This window comes from Salvelinus alpinus, chromosome 20 (genome assembly GCF_045679555.1).
Source record: "Salvelinus alpinus chromosome 20, SLU_Salpinus.1, whole genome shotgun sequence".
In the NCBI taxonomy this organism is placed as follows: domain Eukaryota; kingdom Metazoa; phylum Chordata; class Actinopteri; order Salmoniformes; family Salmonidae; genus Salvelinus; species Salvelinus alpinus.
The window spans coordinates 33,804,698-33,825,044 of NC_092105.1; the positions used below are offsets into that span (position 1 = coordinate 33,804,698).

Genomic DNA, 20,347 nt, shown 5'->3' on the forward strand with positions numbered 1-20,347 from the left:
AATCGGTCAGTAAATGTGAGAAATCATGGGCAGTGTATTTCTTAAGGATATAATGTATTTAAGCAGAGAATACAACTGCACGCAAAGAGGAACAAGAAAGGGAAATTCACTTTTTAATTAGATAAAACACCAATGACAACAAATTACAATTTCTCCAAAATGAAAACACTGCAACAGGTAGATAATACTGATTTGTTTCGCCATCCCCAAAAAAGGGAGCTCATTTAAAAACGTGTATTCTGTGCATCTCTAGTAATACTTCCTGTTAACAATTACGATATGTACAGTAGCATGGTGTTGTTTTCTTATACAACAAGCCCTTCACATGATCAAACATTTAAAAGAGTCAACTGTCACTATCTCCTGAAGAAACTAGGGCTTTTGTCTCAAGATCTGAGGAGAGGAATCTACATCATCACTGAGCAGATTGAAACAATTGAGGCCTGATAACCAGTACCATGTGGCTATGATGAAACAACTACCGGCTATTTCCAATGACAGAATAGGTGCAGGAACAGAATAGCTACTGATCCGATGCCAACTGGTAAAATTGTTATAAAACACTTAAGAAATATACACTAATGATGACATCATGAACAGATTAGTGAAAAATAGATGTTTAGCACCAATCAGACTCTGAATACAATGGCTCTAATGTACTGTATGTGTACATCTCAAAAAAGGTTTGAAATATTATCCAACCGTTCCTACTTACTCAGGCACCCCTGTGGCTTGGCAGTCCTCTCTCTCTGTGTGTGTGTGTGTGTGTGTGTATATATGTATATATATAAAAACACATCTGAACTCACCCAAGAAATGAATGTACAAACAAGCTTCTCCAGGCCTGAACTCAAACACTGTGTTAAACACAACCATCACAGAAAGAGAGAGGGCTGTTTGTAATATGGCTGTACTCACCGCCAGGCCCATAGACAAGTCTGACCTGGATATTGTCAGTACCGCCAACACAGCGAACGTGTCTATTTGTCCACCTGATAAATGTTTACATCCTGCTGGGTGTGTTTATGGGAAAGGAGAGGAGGGAGAAGAGCTGGTGGCAGGATGTAGATAGGCTGTTTCTCTGAACCGTGTCACCTTGAGCCTGAGCAGACGTGATGTCACGTCAGAATGAGAGAGTTGTATTGAATTGGATTGAATAGAGGTGTTGGCAGTTCTAAAGGGGAGGGTGGATGAGCGGGTGAGGTGGTTTCCCAAAACAGGAACAATGTCTGAAACATGTGAGCAGGGACTGAAGAACAAAAACATTGGGACACATCTGTCCAACAGGTGTGTTGTGGGTCACAGGGAGTTTAGTCCAGAGGTCTGTCTGTGCACAGAGAGGTTCTTCCTGGTGTGTCCTGTGCTTCCTGCTTTGTGCTGGTGACAGTTATGTGTGAATGTGTGTGTCTGTGTTCTCATCACATGAAAAGGTGCAGCGTGAACAATGTGATCTTTTTTAATCAGGACTAATAAGTGTGTGTGGAAGAATGTGGGTATGAGTAAAAGTGTCTCAATGTCAGTGAACGCAGACTGCTTGATTTTCCCAACAAAATGTTTAAAAAAAGGAAATAACACCATCTCAAAATGGTGCGTATGGCTTCATAATAAAATACATTAAAAAGTGCCAAGTTTTGCTTTCTAATATATGATCTTCTTGGTTAGGGAAGAGATTAGAGGGATAGATGGGGGCGTATATTATCTGTGTGTTAATCTCAGGGTTCACATGCACGTGACCTCTGCCGCCCCGTCGTCCTGCTCAAAGCCTCCCTCCTCCAGGTGGGACAGGGCGCTGGGGTACCCCCCTCCGAAGACGGGGAACCCCCCGATACCCCCCGCGGTGGGGGACAGCTCTTCAGTGGGGCGTGTTCGGGGGCTGCCCACACCACGACTCACAGAATGAGTGGCCACGTCCCTCTGCATGGACCCCGCCTGGGAGAGGACAAAGAGGTGAGGAAGAGTCTAGCATGCAGTGTTGACTTTGGCAGCTATTTTAGATTTAGTTTTAGTCTTGAAATACTTTTTAGTCTTCGTCACATTTTTGTCATTTTATCATTTGTTAGCTTTAGTTATTATCAAACGACTGGACAATGTTGTCACATAATAGTCAGTGCATATTTTTCTATAAAATAATGAATATTTAGGTTACCGCTAACTTCCATCATGTGCACATTCAGATAGCCTTATCCAACTAGGCCTACTATCCCCTCATATACCTTAGCTGGCTACATTGATATTGTGGCAGATTGTAACCAATGACAACCATAATTAACCTTATAGGCTATAAAGACTTGGCTACAGGTTAGACAATTTACAGCTCTGATTTTCTCCACATCATAACAGTCAAGGGTGGAAAAATAAATTGTAGCTTTCCAAAAATGCCAGAAGTATTATTGTACACCTAATATTCAACAAATACCATTTGTTTTTTCCCATAGGAAAAAAACTACCACAACTAGCATTTGTAGACCACGGCGCGAGATCGGCAACACAGAAATAAATAAATAACAGTGCACATGGGAAAATATAGAGCTTCTGATGTGATCTTAGCAACAACAACAAAAAGCCTACATGAAAGTAAGAAAGAGAGTAAACATGATTGTTTCTAGTTGAGATCAGTTACAAGCCAAGTGTCCTGGCTTCGCAAGTTCAAAAGATTGATGAGTGTGACCACCTGGGAGCTTTGTGGGAGAGCGGGGCAGATCAGCTCAATCAGACCCTGCAACTGAAAGATGTTAATTCTGCCAATGAGAGGATTGCATGAAATATTCTGCATGTATGCATGTTTAGGACAAAACTATGGAAGCCTATTCCCGCCGATAATTAAAAATAAATAAATAGGCCAATGCTATCTCAAAATATCTTGGGGCCCAGAGTTTTCCTAATCTGGTTGACTAACCCAGTGGTTCTCAAACCTGTCCTCGTGGACCCCCAGCCGGTTCATGTATTTGATATTTCCCAGAACCAGAACATGATTCAACTTGTCAACTAATCATCAAGCCCTTGATTAGGTGAATCAGGTGAACTCGTTCTGGGATAAAACAAAATTGTGAAATGTCTGGGGAACCCCGAGGGGAGGTTTGAGAACCACTGGACTAACCTAACCAGGTAACATTTCAGACCCTAGTTGGAGGGTATGACATAGTAGTAAATCAACTAGAAAACGATTTTATAATCAGGTCATATGGTTAAAAAATAAATAGACATCTGCGATTGGACAATAGAACGAACAGGGCTGAGTTTGCTTTATGCAGTGTTGCATCGTGTAGGCCTTTGCATCTGTAATTAAAAGGTTACTCACACAGTATGTCATCACTATTGTGTCGATTGATTAATTCCAGTCAATAATTCTGGAATGATAAGGTCTAGGTAGCCTAGCCACCCGAAGTTTGAATATAAACCAAATTTGATCCCATTCACATTCTCTTAACACAAATAAATAGGGCTATTTTAGGCTATAAATACTGTACATAGCTTAGGCTATAAATACATGACGTTACTGCTTCGATTCCCCTGGCCAGAGGATATCAGCGTGCATAGGCTTCTCTAGGCTACCTGCGGCTGTGGTTGTTATCAGTAGGCTACAGTTGATCAGACAGAAACACAGATTAATTGTGCACAAATTGGCAAATCAGTCTAAACAACAGTACTTTGCCCTCATTTTCAATACTTTCGTGTAAATATTGTTAATCAAACCAAATTAAAAGTGATGGGGCATATGCCAGCTCTTCACGTTTGCCAGCGGCGCTGATCTTTGCAACATGGATAGATGGAAATCGCCACATAATGCTACAAATGACGAAAGATATCCTATATGTATGTTCTACTACCTCAAAATTTGGAGTTAGTATCTCGAGATAGTATCAACATTTTTGAGTGTCGGAAATGGGCTTTCTTACAAAACAGATGAAAAGGAGTTTAATGTCAAATTAAATGTCCATTGGACTCCCAAGTGGCACAGCGGTCTAAGGCACTGCATCTCAGTGCTAGAGGCGTCACTACAGACCCTGGTTCGATTCCAGGCTGTATCACAACCGGCCGTGATTGAGAGTCCCATTTGTAGTCAGGAAAAGTAGGATATTTTTTATTGTTGATGAAAATGTACACTGCTACCATGTACCTGTGATGATTGAAAATTGTCTATGCAATAACACCAAATGTTTTGCAGATAATCAGGGATGTCATCAAAATCCTGCCTGAATATCTAATTAAAACAACTAACATCATATCGAATGCTAGTGTATCAATGTAATACAATTAATTGATTAGTATGATAATGCCAAATCTCACTTTGATTTCATTTTCTTTATCTTATAACAAAAACCCACAAGGGGCAGTATTGTCCCAAAAATAGCAACTTCCCTGGTGTAGTATTTTGTGCTAACTGAAGCCAAGTCCTCACCTGGTTCCCCTGTGGTACTGAAGACGTCTTGACTGGTCTCTGTAGGAACACCACCTGCTTGGTGGCCAGATTACCATCACTGGAGAAACACAATCTATATATTATAAAAGGAAAATCCTCATAGAAGGCCTGATGACCCGGTCTACAAAATGGACGAGTTTGTTCCGAGAAGGACCATCAAGCAAAACATCAATTATGTGTGTTACCTGTCATGGCGGATGATAGGTGTGGGCAGGACACAGGTGAGCAGCCAGCCGAACTCAGCGAGTGTGTGAAGGAGTGGCCCGTAATCTGTCTTCACATCAGAACCCTATACAGCACAGCAATGATGTCACACACTGGATACAGGTAATTGTTGCATGTTTTCTACACTTGTTTATCCATCTTGTAATATTATGATTAGAGTTGTTGGCATACAAACACACTCCTGAGACACATTATGTTACTCGCAAGTGAATGTCATTCACCACAACTAGTTGTTTGAGCTGTGTTTACTTGGACACACACAGAGACGTAACTGTAAAGCTAATCTCTCTCTCCCCCAACAGGATCTTCCCCAGAGAATATCTACCTACTGCAACACATTCACCTGTCCTCACTGGCTGAACCACACACACACACCACACACACACACACACACACTTACACACACACAGGTAACACACACACACACACAGGTAACACACACACGGCTCTCTGACCTCGATGACGGTCCACTGCTCCACTACGATGGTGTCGTTGGCAGGAGGGGCAGTGCTTCTCTCCTCATAGACAAACAACCCCTCTAGAGACCTGGGCACGGGCTCACCTGAGACAACACACACAGACAATCAGTCAGCAAACTACAGTATCAACATACAATGCATATCTACCAGACAACACACACTCAAACGCTATGAGTTACACAAATCCAAATCAGTGGACAGACGTTCATCAGCAGATACTTTTACTGTAGCCGCTGAAGTGCATTGTGAACAATGCTCTACATGTGGCAGTGAATTCCAGTTAGTACAGAAAGTACACTACCTGTCAAACGTTTTAGAACACCTACTCATTCAAGGGTTTTTCTTTATTTTTACTATTTTCTACAATGCAGAATAATAGTGGAGACAAACCATGAAATAAAGCATATGGAATCATGTTGTAACATTTTTTTTTAAACAAATCAAAATATATTTGAGATGTGACATTCTTCAAATAGCCACACTTTGCCTTGATGACAGCTTTGCACACTCTGCATTCTCTCAACCAGCTTCATGAGGTAGTCACCTGGAATGCATTTCAATTAACAGATGTGCCTTCTTAAAAGTTAATTTGTGGAATTTCTTTCCTTCTTAATGCGTTTGAGCCAATCAGTTGTGTTGTGATAAGGTAGGGGTGTTATACAGAAGATAGCCCTATTTAATTAAAACATTTTATTTAACAAGGCAAGTCAGTTAAGCACAAAGTCTTATTTACAATGGCGGCATAGGAACAGTGGGTTAACTGCCTTGTTCAGGGGCAGAACGACAGATTTTTACCTTGTCAGCTCGAAGATTCGATCAGCAACCTTTCGGTTACTCGCCCAACGCTCTAACCACTAGGCTACCTGCTGCCCTTACCTGCTATGGTAAAAGACCAAGTCCATATTACAAAAACAGCTCAAATAAGCAAAGAGAAACGACAGTCAATCATTACTTTAAGACATGAAGGTCAGTCAATCTGGAAAATTTCAAGCACTGAAAGTTTTTTCAAGTACAGTCGCAAAAACCATCAAGCGCTATGATGAAACTGGCTCTCATGAGGACCGCCACAGGAAAGGAAGACCCAGAGTTACCTCTGCTGCAGAGGATAAATTCATTAGAGTTAACTGCACCTCAGATTGCAGCCCAAATAAATGCTTCAGAGTTCAAGTAACAGACACATCTCAACATCAACTGTTCAGAGCAGACTTCGTGAATCAGGCCTTCGTGGACGAATTGCTGCAAAGAGACCACTACTAAAGGACACCAATAAGAAGAAGAGACTTGCTTGGGCCAAGAAACACGAGCAATGGACATTAAACCAGTGGAAATCTGTCCTTTAGTCTGATGAGCCCAAAGTTGAGATTTTTGGTTCCAACCGCCGTGTCTTTGTGAGACGCAGAGTAGGTGAATGGATGATCTCCGCATGTGTGGTTCCCACCATGAAGCATGGAGGAGGGGTGATGGTGTAGGTGTGCTTTGCTGGTGACACTGTCTGTGATTTATTTAGAATTCAAGGTACACTTAACCAGCATGGCTACCACAGCATTCTGCAGCGATACGCCATCCCATTTGGTTTGCGCTTAGTGGCACTCACATTTGTTTTTCAACAAGACAATGACCCAACACACCTCCAGGCTGTGTAAGGGCTATTTGACCAAGAAGGAGAGAGATGGAGTGCTGCATCAGATGACCTGGCCTCCACAATCACCCGACCTCAACCCAATTGAGATGGTTTGGGATGAGTTGCACCGCAGAGTGAAGGAAAAGCAGCCAACGAGTGCTCAGCATATGTGGGAACTCCTTCAAGACTGTTAGAAAACCATTCCAGGTGAAGCTGGTTGAGAGAATGCCAAGAGTGTGCAAAGCAGTCATCAATGCAAAGGGTGGTTACTTTGAAGAATCTCAAATATATTTTGATTTGTTTAACACTTTTTTGGTTACTACATGATTATTGGTTACCATGTTATTTCATAATTGTGATGTCTATGTAGAAATTAGTAAAAATAAACAAAAACCCTTGAATGGGTAGGTGTTGTAAAACTTTTCACTGGGAGTGTATGTCATTAGAATGACAATGAACTAGTTACAGACATGGAGAAGTAGGCTGTGTGCATATGCGTGCACACAAGAATGTGCCTGTGTGTGTGTGAGAGAGCGACAGAGAGAGACCCCCGTGTGCTATATTCCCAGGCCCCAGATGTCTACAAATGATGTGGATTTTCGCGGCTGCTGCCAGTCTATGGCGTAACAGGAAGCCAGGTCGGGAGGTTGGGAATAGAGCTCCAAATATAGCCACAGTGGGAGAGATAAGGGAGGAGGAAGGTAGGAGGAGGCAGAGAGGGGTAGAAAGGAGGAGGAGCAGGAGGAAGAGGAGAAGGGGGAGGGTGGAGAGAGGAGGAGGGACTAAGGGACAGGAAGTGACTCATCCAGGGGACGTAGGGGGAGGGGAGACAAAACATAAAAGGAGCCGATTTTTGAGAAAACACAAAAATGGATAAAGTAGCAGAATGAGAGAGGTTGATGAGGACAAAGTGTTCTTAATCTCTCTATACTTTCTGGTCCTCTGGAGCTCAGTTGTTAGAGCATGGCGCTTGCATTGCCAGGATATTTGGTTCGATTCCCTGGACCACCCACACGTTCAAAACATATGCATGCATGACTAAGTCACTTTGGATAAAAGCGTCTGCTAAATGGTATATATAAATGTATTATTATTATTATTAAATCCCATCCTCTCTTGCAGAGAAGTAAAGTGTCATCATTACACTAATGCTCTTTGCTGGAGATCTTACAACTCCAAAGCAAGATGTCACAGCATGCATGTTGTTATTGCTTTTTAAGCTTGGTGTGGCTGTTATACAGTATGAATCTTACATCCACCTTAAGAGTCTCTCTATATCTTAGCATTTGACAGTACCTTTGGGTGTGTCCCAGTACACAAACGAGTCTACCAATGACCAGCCTTTGCGGTAGTAGGCTGCGGTCAGCTCCAGCCAATCGGCCTCCAGCGCGCTGACCACCTGACCCTTCCTGGACACACGCATGGACAGTGCCCCTTGGTGGTACTGACATGCCAGGGCTTCCAGTGGAGCACAGCCTGGTGCCCATGAGTGGAAGAACACCAGCAACCTTAGGTCTGAGACAGGGGGGGAAGAGGTAGAGGGTCAGATCAAGAGAACAAGAAAGAAGGTGCAGAGACAACAGACATTGGGTCTATGTGAACTCTAACGTGAACTCATCTCGCCCTACTTAGGACGAGGACATCTCAGTCTGTATGGTTGTCTCTGTGGTGAGGAGTTTAGCCCAGCTTGGTGGGTGAGGGTTAGCTGACTGACATGCAGAGGCCTCTCCTACCCCAGGGCCATCAGTCAGTGTCTTCCACACAACACAGAGTTAAACTGAACATCCCTGACAGTCCGGGGGAGAGGGGGATGAGTAGTGTTGAAGGGAGAAACAAATCTAGGACTCCACAGTGTGGCTGTGATGTGTTCAGCATTTTGAGGTTGTGTGACGTTAAGAGGAGATAGCAGATATAGCCCACATGTCAACATTGTTAAGGGGAGGAGACAGATGAGAGGAGAGAAGTAGTCTCGTGTTGCCATCCTTCCAAGTCGTGAGAAAGTGGAAGCCTGGGAGCTGAACAGAAGAGAGGGGAAGAGAAGACGAGACACGGGACGAAAAGAGAAGAGAAAACTAGTATCTCACCAGGGCTGTAGGTAGGGCTGTGATCCTCCAGTTCTCCTTCTCCAGGTGGGGTACATGGTGGAGTGTGTGGGGGGGATCGATAGCCTCTCCTGGGGCTAGGCACCCTGCCGTTACTGCCCCCTCCTCCAGCCTGCTGGAGCACTGAGCCCACAAACCTCACTCCGCCCCGGGCACTACTGTTCACCCTGTCGATCAGTGCTCTAACAGTGTCGTCTGTCAGGGACTCCCCTGGGATAGGCCACTCCTCCACCCTCAGCACAGGGACACTGTGACACATGGACACCACCTGCTTACTAAGAGAGAGGAGAGAACAGAAGAAAGGAGAACAGAACAGACACACAGACGTTCACAGTCATTGTAGTGCAGGTTCAAACTGGTAATCACAAGCTGCATACAGGGCATTCATTCATCATTCATGTGTTTTGACTGTTAGCTACTCTGAGACTGTAAAGCCATGTCTAATCTGTATGCATTAGCTTGGTAAATAGTCTCATGCTACAGAGCCCTGTCCAGCCGGAGAGTTCATACTTGATTTGTTTTTGTCAGTGTTTGCAGACAGAATTCATAATTTATTAATTGGCCATGCATGAGATGGCTACTACTTTCTAAACATAAAGCATAAACAACCATACTAAATAGGAGGTATATATATATATATATATATATATATATATATATACATATACATACATACACACACATTGTAGTATATGTATATTCAAATAAAAGACCCTCACATTTTAATAATATTAATATGTAATATTACAGGTTTGATAATAACACAGAAGGTACCATGTGTGAGATTCGGAGGCCCTATTGGCCTTGAGAGAGCTGTTGTTGTCAGGGTACATTTCTACCCAATGGCAACCCCTGCAGCTCAGAGCCCCACAAAACATACTCTCCAGGAGTCTCCCCCTAACCCCTTCCCCTTAAACAGCAGTCTGACCTCCCACTGAAGTTGCATTAAATATGCAGCTACATCATCTATCATTCATCTATTTAGCAGGTTGGATGGGTTAAGGCTGGGTGGCTTGTTCCAATGCTGAGCTCAGATTAAGGGATGGGTGGGAGGGTTATGGGTTGTGGCGGCCCCTAGCCTAGGCACAGATCTAAGGTAAGTTTTGTGCTTTACCTCCCAAATGGTTCAAACTGATTCTAGAACGGGGCAATTCTACCTGGAGTGGCTGTCTGTGTGTGTGTACGTGCCTCCAGGCATGCATGCTTGTGTGTCTGGTACCTGGGTCGTGGGCGGGCCAGGATGGCTCGGTAGAGCAGGCTGAAGGGCAGGGAACGCGTGCGTCCAACAGAGAGAATAATGGGATGCAGAGTGGTGAGGACATAGCCCTGGGTGTAGTAGGGCTGCAGGGCCTGGGACAGCTCACACAGAGAGGACACATACTGCACCGTGGGGCGACTACCTGAAGGGGGAGGAGAGGAGAGGAGAAAGAAAAACAGAAAGGAAGTGGCAAGGAGAGGGGAGATGAGACATGGGGAGGATGAGGAGAAGAACAGAGGGAAAAAAGGGGCAAGGAGAGGAGTAAATAAGGAAGATGAAAGAGAGAAGGAGAAAGAGGAACACAGTGAGTCAATAAAATCACCAGAAACTCCTGCATAAAGAATAGAGGAAGGAGGAGTAGAGGCTAGCAGCATGACATCTGTCTTCCTCCGTCTGTAGTCTAACTCCAGAGGTTAAGTCTGTCCTGAACTGAACACCAATCAGATCTTCTCGTCTGTCTGTCTGTGTGTCGTATAATCTCTTTAAGCAGGCCCTTGCTATTCCCTAGTCATTCCCAGAGGAGATAAGAGGGGAAATGCTGAGGTATTCACACAGAGACAAAGTGGAGAGTAGAAGGCCCGTCTGGAGACTCTGGACCTTCCCATAAGCAGACAGTTTACTGTAGCAGACAGACACTCTTATGCAGAGCGACTTAGTCATTAAATAATGCTGCCAGTCTCACACTTTAACAGCACAGCACAGCACTTAACAAACTCTTCTCATGGTGTACAGCTAACAGTTCCAAAATAAGACATCTCCTCTTGCTATGCTGATGGTTTCTCTTCCACCACCAGTAACCCTGACAACCCTAACCCAGGGCAGGCCCTGGTGAGAGGACACCACCATAGAACCACCAGTAACCTTGACAGCTCTAACCCAGGGCAGGCCCTGATGAGAGGACACCACCATAGAACCACCAGTAACCCTGACAACTCTAACCCAGGGCAGGCCCTGGTGAGAGGACACCACCATAGAACCACCAGTAACCTTGACAGCTCTAACCCAGGGCAGGCCCTGATGACAGGACACCACCATAGAACCACCAGTAACCCTGACAACTCTAACCCAGGGCAGGCCCTGATGAGAGAACACCATAGAACCACCAGTAACCCTGACAACTCTAACCCAGGGCAGGCCCTGATGAGAGGACACCATAGAACCACCACCACCACATACTCTGCTATATATACACACTGTAGCTTACCAGCTACCTCTCCAGCTGTGGTGGTGTTAATGTGGTAGTGCCTTGCTTACATTGGTTACATAGATATTCTAGGGGTGTTGCATTAAGTTAGGACTGAAGTCATGTGTTGCTGGGGTTATTTTTTTGGTTTCGGTTGGTTTGCAGTGTTGTTGCAGGGCGGCAGGTAGCCTAGCGGGTTAGAGCATTGGGCCTGTAACCGAAAGGTTGCCGGTTTGAATATCCGTGCCGACAAGGTGAAAAATCTGTCAATGTGCCATTGAGCAACCCTAAGGAACTATGGCTGCCCCTATAAAACAACATTTCACTGCAGCTAGCCAGTGTATGTGACAATAAAACATATGTTGGTGCTGCTGGATAGTTGTCTGTGTTGAGGGGGCATTGTGTTAAGGTTTGTTGATAACATGTGACTAGTCTGTGTCTGGTGGAGTTGTTTTCTATAGTTTTCTCACGGCTCTGTCTGGAGACCTATAGCATCACCATACATCCTGTGTTCACAAAGAGGTTCTGTTCACAGGGCTGTCTCGGCGCCGGAGACATACACTCACACACGAAAGTAAACACAATCACAGTCAAGCATGCATGTAAGCACACAAAAACAAACACCAACTCCCATTTTTACACATAAAAACACGCTCCACACATTCCAACTGACGGAACAAGCTCATCATATATTTACACACATTCACACACAAAACACACTCCCACTCAAATCTCATACACACACACACTCTCCCACACAAACACCTCTGAGACTGAGATAATAACAGCTTGTTACTGGAATTTCTGCCTTGTGAATTTGGCAGGGCCTGGCTGAATTTGGCTATGGTTTAAAACATCCTGGCAAGTCCAGGTCATAGTGAAATCTCTAGACGGGAGGGTGGCCAGGGAAGCAGTGGAAGAGAAGCTTTTGAACTGGTGGTGTCTCTGTCATCTCAGCATTTGTGTCTGAGTGTATGTGTCTGTTGGATCCCACCTGAGCTCTAGAGCAACGAAAATGACATTTTGACCAAAAGCTCCCTAGAGGAGCTCAACGCCGGGCTATTAATCCAGTCTCTCCCTCCCTCCCTCCCTCTCTCACACACGTCTCTCTCGCCTGGGCTCTTTTGTCCCTCTCCGTCTCCCTTCTTTTGGCCACCTCACACCCCCTCCCATCACCACGGCTCACCCTTGTCAACCCACACACTGAGCCCTCTGTTCTCTACTGTGTGTGAGAAAAAGAGAGGAGAGGGGGAGCACAGGAGGGGGAAGAGAGAGGGGCCGACTGTGGAAAGAAGGAGGGAAATGGGGAGAAATTAGAGGGGGAAGGAGATACCAAGTGTGGCGCAAAAAAGGGGTTTACAAGAAAGATTTTATGAGCCAGAAAGCTTGTGTGTGAAAAGGAAAGCTTGTATAAAAGTGAGGAAGAGGGAAAGAAAGCTGGCAAAAGAAGAAAGGTGAGTAAGAAGAGAAAGAATGAGGGTAGAAGGAGACTTAAGGAAATTGAGAGGAAAGAGAGAAAGTGATGCTGGATTCCAAATATAGGCATTTACATTGAAAAGAACCCATGAGTACCAATATGTGAAGTTCATAGGAACATATCAAATTGGGTGTCAAATGAAATCTAAGAGTCCATATCTTGGGGAATTTAAGGCATAGAATTTTTTTCACCAATTTTCCAAAATGTGGCATAAATTAAGGCATTGATTTCTGGATAAATAGATGAAAAAAGAAATCTACCAGAAAAAGTCTTAAAAGGTATCAGAAATACATCAAAACACAATAATGTTGATGTGAAGGACCCCTACTAGAATTACCCCCCCCCAACAAAATCAGTAACATAATTACTGCAACTGAATTGGCTATAATTACCTGATTCTTCAGGAAATGTTGGTAATTAACAGAAAATCTAACAGAATTTAGGTAATTTATACTTGAATAACAGAAGAAAAAAATGTATTCATATATATTGTATTCATTTATTATACCTGTGTCCATACATGAGTTTCTAATAGATAGACCGTATGGTTCAAGAGAAAATAGCCTACTCAACAGCATCTAATCAACGATGGCATTATTTTCTGTTAACTCTTCCAACTGTGTTCACAACGGACACCAGTTTGACGTTATAACATTGACAACAAATACAATGCCTAGAGAATTTCTTCACATTTCTTGTATTACGAAGTCATTTTTTGTCAACAATCTGCACAAAATAATCTGTAATGTCAAAGTGGAATAATAAATCAACAAAAAAATAATAATATACCTTGATTAGATAAGTATTCACCTCCCCCCCGAGTCAATACATGTTAGAAACACCTTTGGCACCAATTACAGCTGTGAGTCTTTCTGGGTAAGTCTCATAAAAGCTTTGCACACCTGCATTGTGCACTATTTGCCCATTATTCTTTTTTAAATTCTTCAAGCTCTGTCAAGTTGTTGGGGATCATGGCAAGACAGCAATTTTCAAGTATTGCCATAGATTTTCAAGCAGATTCAAGTCAAAAATGTAACTTGGCCACTCAGTATTATTCACTGCCTTCATGGTAAACAACTCCAGTGTAGATTTGGCTTTGTGTTGTAGGTTATTGTCCTGATGAAAGGTGAATTGCTCTCCCAGTGTCTGGCATAAAGCAGACTGAAGCAGGTTTTCCTCAAGTATTATGCCTGTGTTTAGCTCCATCACGTTTCTTTTCATCCTAAAAAACTCCAGTCTTTGCCGATTATCAATAAGTGCATCAAGGACGTCGTCCCCACAGTGACCGTACCTACATATCCCAACCAGAAGCCATGGATTACAGGCAACATCTGCACCAAGCTAAAAGCTAGAGCTGCCACTTTCAAGGAGCGGGACACTAATCCGGACGCTTATAAGAAATCCCGCTATGCCCTCAGACGAACCATCAAACACAGGACTAAGATTGTATCCTACTACACTGGCTCTGACGTTTGTTGGATGTGGCAGGGCTTGCAGACTATCACGGACTACAAAAGGGAAACCCAGCCTTGAGCTGCCCAGTGATGCGAGCCAACCAGATGGGATAAATGCCTTTTATGCTCGCTTTGAGACAAGCAACACTGAAGCATGCAGGAGAGCACCAGCTGTTTCGGATGACTGTGTGATCATGCTCTCTGTAGCCGATGTAAGCAAAACCTTTAAACAGGTCAACATTCACAAGGCTGCGGGTCCAGACGGATTACCAGGACGTGTACTCTGAGCATGCATGGAGCAACTGGCAAGTGTCTTCAACTACATTTTCACCCTCTCCCTGACCGAGTGTGTAATACCTACATGTTTCAAGCAGACCATCATAATCCCTGTGCCCAAGAAAGCGAAGGCAACCTTCCTAAATGACTACCGCCCCATAGCACTCACATCGGTAGCCATGAAGTGCTTTGAAAGGCTGGTCATGACTCACATCAAAACCATCATCCCGGAAACCCTAGACCCACTCCAATTCACATACCGCCCCAACAGATCCACAGATGACGCAATCTCAATCGCACTCCACACTGCCCTTTCCCATCTGGAAAAAAGGACCACCTATGTGAGAATGCTGTTCAACACCATAGTGCCCACAAAGCTCATCACTAAGCTAAGGACCCTGGTACTAAATATCTCCCTCTGCAACTGGATCCTGGACTTCCTGACAGGCTGCCCCCAGGTGGTAAGGGTAGGCAACAACACATTTGCCACGCTGATCCTCAACGTGGGGGCCTCTCAGGGGTGCGTGCTTAGTCCCCTCCTCTACTCTCTGTTGAAGGCCGGCATCCCGGAGTCACATCTTCACTGTTGACGTTGAGACTTGTGTTTTGCGGGTACTATTTAATGAAGCTGCCAGTTGAGGACTTATGAGTCGTCTGTTTCTCAAACTAGACACTAATGTACTTGTCCTCTTGCTCAGTTGTGGATCGGGGCCTCCCACTCCTCTTTCTATTCTGGTTAGAGACAGTTTGCGCTGTTCTGTGAAGGAAGTAGTACACAGCGTTGTACGAGATCTTCCGTTTCTTGGCAATTTCTCGCATGGAATAGCCTTCATTTCTCAGAACAAGAATAGACTGACAAAGTTCTTTGTTTCTGGCCATTTTGAGCCTGTAATCGAACCCACAAATGCTGATGCTCCAGATACTCAACTAGTCTAAAGAAGGCCAGTTTTATTACTTATTTAATCAGAACAACAGTTTTCAGCTGTGCTAACATAATTGCAAAAGGGTTTTCTTATGACCAATTAGCCTTTTAAAATGATAAACTTGGATTAGCTAACACAACGTGCCATTGGAACACAGGAGTGATGGTTGCTGATAATGGGCCTCTGTACGCCTATGTAGATATTCCATTAAAAAAAATCTGCCGTTTCCAGCTACAATAGTCATTAACATTGTCTACACTGTATTTCTGATTTTATGTTATTTTAATGGACCAACATTTTTGCTTTTCTTTCAAAACCAAGGACATTCCTAAGTGACCCCAAACTTTTGAACGGTAGTGTACATGTACATATTACCTCGACTAACCTGTACCGCACGCACACATTGACTCGGTACTGGTACCCCCTGTATATAGCCTCATTATTGTTATTTTATTGTGTTACTTTTTAAATATTTTTTTTTACTTTAGTTTATTTAGTAAATATTTTCCAAACTCTCTTTTCTTAAAACTGCAATATTGGTTAAGGGCTTGTAAGTAAGCATTTCATGGTAAGATCTACACCTGTTGTATTCGGCGCATGTGACAAATAAACCTTTCATTTGATTTCATGCAGTCACCACCATGCTTGAAAATAAGGAGGCAGTTACTCAGTGATGTGTTGTGTTTGCCCCTAACACAAGGCTTTGCATTTAGGCCAAAAAGTGTGTTGTCTTGCCATGTTTTTTGCAGTATTATTTTAGTGCCTTGTTGCATACATATGCATGTTTTGTAATATTTTTATTCCGTATATTTTTTATTCTTCTTTTCACTCTGTCATTTGTCATTATTGTGGAGTCAATACAATGTTGTTGATCCATCCTCAGTTCTCCCATCACAGCCATTGAACTCTGTAGCTGTTTCAAAACTTCTCATGAGCTTAGTTCAACTGTCACACCCCATCAGAACCAAAAATAGATGCTTGTTTAGCTCCAATGTTTGTTTGCAAACACAGTATACCCTCAAAAATTGCTTATAACTATAATTTTGATATCATGGATGGTCAGTCCTTGGATACATTCAACTGCTGATTGCCACTTTAAAGATATACTCAATGTCTGATTTGTGATTGTTACCCATCTACCAATCATTGCCCTTCTTTATGAGGCTTTATGAAGCTCATTGGTCTTTGTAGTTGAATCTGTGCTTGAAATTCAATACTTGACTGAGGGACCTTACAGATATACAGTATCTATGGGGGACAGAGGAAGGGGTAGTCATTAAAAAATCATGTCAACCCCTATTACTGTATAGAGTCCACATATCTTATGTGATTTTGTCACGCCAAATTGTACTTCTGAACTAATTTGGGCTTGCCTTAACAAAGGAGAGAATACTTATGCAACGACTATATTTTAGTTATTACATTTGTAAAAAAGAAAATATATAAAAAAAGATTCTAAACAATATTTTCACTGTGACACCCTGGAGTTTTTTTTTTTACAACTAAATCTATTCCCATTCCTCTTTAAAATGCAACAAAATGCCAAGAAAAAAAGTGGGTGTAGACATTCTAATGTACAGTGCCTTATTGGCTTAGTAAAATAAATAGGTGTAGAAAAAGGGGATTTCATGCTGAAACCCTTATATTAAACACCATTGGTATTCACTACGTTGATGGTTTACATTTAGGTTAATGTTTTTAAGCTTTGTCATTCTATATTTTTGTATATTATTTAATTATTTCACATATTTTACATGTAATAAGTCCACACAGAGGACCAGAGAGTATTACAGAAACCTGTGATAATCTGATGTACCCAAAAGGGCCACTAGATGTATTGTGATAGATTACATAAAATCTTTGAAAGATGCCAAATTCTGGTAGTTTACTGGTAAACTTCAAAATTTTCCAGTAATTTACCATCCCTTTGCAACCCTAGCTACAATGGGAAATCATAATGCTCACAAACCACAGTTGGGTCACCTGGCTCTATCTCTCCCTCTATCTCCAGTTAATGTCATCTCTCCCAGCTCCTACTGACACCTACCCATGAGCCCCCTCTCTTTCCATTTACTTTAACCAGCATCTTCACCAACTGAGCACCGACCAACACCGGACGTCCATGGATGTTAAAAAGTAGTTTGGTCAGTCCACCAGGGCCTTGATGTTAACATCCACAAACGGACCGGACTGGACCAAATCTGAACCTGTCATATCATGTTTCACAAGTTTGGATTACACAGTACAGTAGTGAGTAGAACACCGTAGAGTACATTATAATAGTGAGTGAAACATGAGGAGAATGCATTTCTCCTCATAATTATGAATTTCTGTGTAGTACAGACCAGGGACCCATGACGTAATTCCGTTACAGTAATTCCGTTACCAGGTGTAAATCCACTTCACTTACTGTAGTTCAATAACCAAAATAGATTTTTCAAAGTCAAGATGCCATGTCATAGCTGACACCCCAGTCTTTCTGCAGACATCTTTGAATCTTAAATTCGGAGAGGATATTTAACAGAGTTTTTGGAAAAACGTAGTCACATAAAAACCTGAGGGAGATTTCACCATCATTTCTTTAACAAAGTTTCCATCTGCACAGTTCTTCCAATATATTCACTTTGATAAAAGTAGTCCTTGTGCATATACACTGAACAAAAATACAAACGCAACATGTAAAGTGTTGGTCCACATGAGCTGAAATAAAAGATCCCAGAAATGTTCCATTCGCACAAAAAGCTTATTTCTCTCAAATTGTGCACACATTTGTTTACATCCCCGCTAGTGAGCATTTCTCCTTTGCCAAGATAATCCACCTGACAGGTGTGGCATATCAAGAAGCTGATTAAACATAGGTGCACCTTGTGCTGGGGCCAATACAATTTTTTTTTTCTTCACATAACACAAAGCCACAGATGTCTCAAGTTTTGAGGACGTGTGCAATTGGCATGCTGACTGCAGGAATGTCCACCAGAGCGGTTGCGAGAATTTAATGTTAATTTCTCTACCATAAGCCACCTCCGTCGTTTTGGAGAATTTGGTAGCGCGTCCAACTGGCCTCAAAACCGCAGACCACGTGTATGGCGCCGTGTGGGCAAGCGGCTTGCTGATGTCAACGTTGGGAATGGAGTGCCCCATGGTGGCGGTGGGGTTATTGTATGGGCAGGCATAAGCTATGGACAACAAACACAATTGCATTTTATCGATGGCAATTTTAATGCACAGAAATCCTGTAACGAGATCCTGAGGCTCATTGTGAAGCCCATTTTTTTTTTAAAGGTATCTGTGACCAACAGATGAATATCTGTATTCCCAGTCATGTTAAATCCATAGATTAGGGTCTAATGAATTAATTTCAATTGACTGATTTCCTCATATGAACTGTAACTCAATAAAATCTTTGAAATTGTTGCATTTATATGTTTGTTCAGTATAGTTGTATCGTTTTTTCAACTTTAAAATCAATGTTTTTTTCTCTGGCATACATTTTAAAGTGAACAAAAAAAAAGAATTCTGTTACTGTGGAATTCAGTGGCGGTTGGTGCCATTTAAGATTAGGGAGGACAATATATATATTTTTAGGATTATGGCTTTATTTCTATTACAGCATATTGGATGACTGTTATTCATATTCCATTAACCCAGCTCAATGTAATGTCGATAGATTTAGGCTACTACATCTTCCCTATACCCATCATGAGGTTGCTACAACGTAGCCTACGAATTAAAGTTTACAACGTAGGTGCACAGGTCGAGAGAAAAAAAAAGTAGTAATCAAGGTGACAGACACATTCAATATCGCTTTACACACTTGCCTGCATCTAGCTGATCTAGGGTGTAATAATTAGTCCAAATCTTCGCTCATTCAGGTATGTTTATCCCCATTTTGTTCCATTTACTTCTGTTAAAAAAGCATTTGTCAACACAATTAGCAGAACGAATACACCCTTGATCATCCGCAAACACATTTCACTTTCAGCCACATACAAACAGCATGATCACCTTTCTCCTTGTATAATTCCTTCTCAAATCTATGTGCTATCCTTCTCTCACCTTCTCCCTTCACTTGTGGACTTCAGTGCACAACACAACAGCTGTCTGTGACCAGGCAAAAAAAACTTTCCAAGCCAAACCTTCATACCACAACCGCTACACACAGCCTACATTGTTTTCACATTAGCTAACGTCATAGTCAACAAAGCGACTAAAACGAACGTGTTAGTAAACCCGCTACAATCATGCAGTATAGTGTACAGCAAGCAGTTTAGCAGTTAAACCGGCAAGGCCCAGTTGACAATAAATTAATATAACCAAAAACGTACCTTGACTTGCAGTGTTGGATAGCCATAGCTAACATAGTATCCCTCTCTGTTTGAGCTGGTGTTTGAGTAGGCTAAACTATCTAGCTGCATTCGTTAGCTAAGTAAGTGGGAAAAAAATACAACAAAATTTAGCTAGCTCTCTCTCTCTCTCTCTCTCACTTCTCCTTCATTTTTTAAGAAATGAATTTGTTAAACTGTTCAACTATTGTCTTTCTCTCTCTTTGAGTTAGCTACTCACCACATTTTATGCACTGACGTGTGTAGTAGTAACATAAGGCAACTGGATGCTAATGGTAGAAGAGACATATAGTCTGACAATTCCAATAAGACACATACTAGAGAAATATGCCTAAGACAATTGGACACATTAATGAAAGGGGGAGACACATGGTCTGCTGACCTGACACACTAATGATAAAAAGGACCCATAGTCAGCTCCTTCTAAAAAGAAGGCGTATAGTACAGAATCTGCTGATTCCAATAAAGGCAAACTGAACAAAGAGTACATTGACACATTATGCTGACACACTAAAGATAGAGGGATCCATAGTCAGCTGCTTCTAAACAGAGGTTTATAAGACAGAATCTGCTGATTCCAATAAAG

At 42.5% G+C, this 20,347-nt stretch overlaps 1 protein-coding gene across 1 annotated transcript in view; it reads right to left on the minus strand.

The window, feature by feature from the left end:
- Positions 1 to 96: 96 nt before the first annotated feature.
- LOC139546708 (raftlin-2-like) overlaps positions 97 to 20,347 on the minus strand; it is a 49,036-nt gene continuing 28,785 nt past the window's right edge. The window contains exons 2-8 of the mRNA XM_071355422.1: positions 10,067 to 10,247; positions 8,830 to 9,122; positions 8,042 to 8,260; positions 5,101 to 5,207; positions 4,606 to 4,709; positions 4,400 to 4,478; positions 97 to 1,929 (exon numbers count right to left, since the gene is read on the minus strand). Of these exons, the coding sequence (XP_071211523.1) occupies positions 1,720 to 1,929; positions 4,400 to 4,478; positions 4,606 to 4,709; positions 5,101 to 5,207; positions 8,042 to 8,260; positions 8,830 to 9,122; positions 10,067 to 10,247 (1,193 nt within the window). The 3' untranslated portion in view covers positions 97 to 1,719. The remainder of the gene's footprint in view (positions 1,930 to 4,399; positions 4,479 to 4,605; positions 4,710 to 5,100; positions 5,208 to 8,041; positions 8,261 to 8,829; positions 9,123 to 10,066; positions 10,248 to 20,347) is intronic.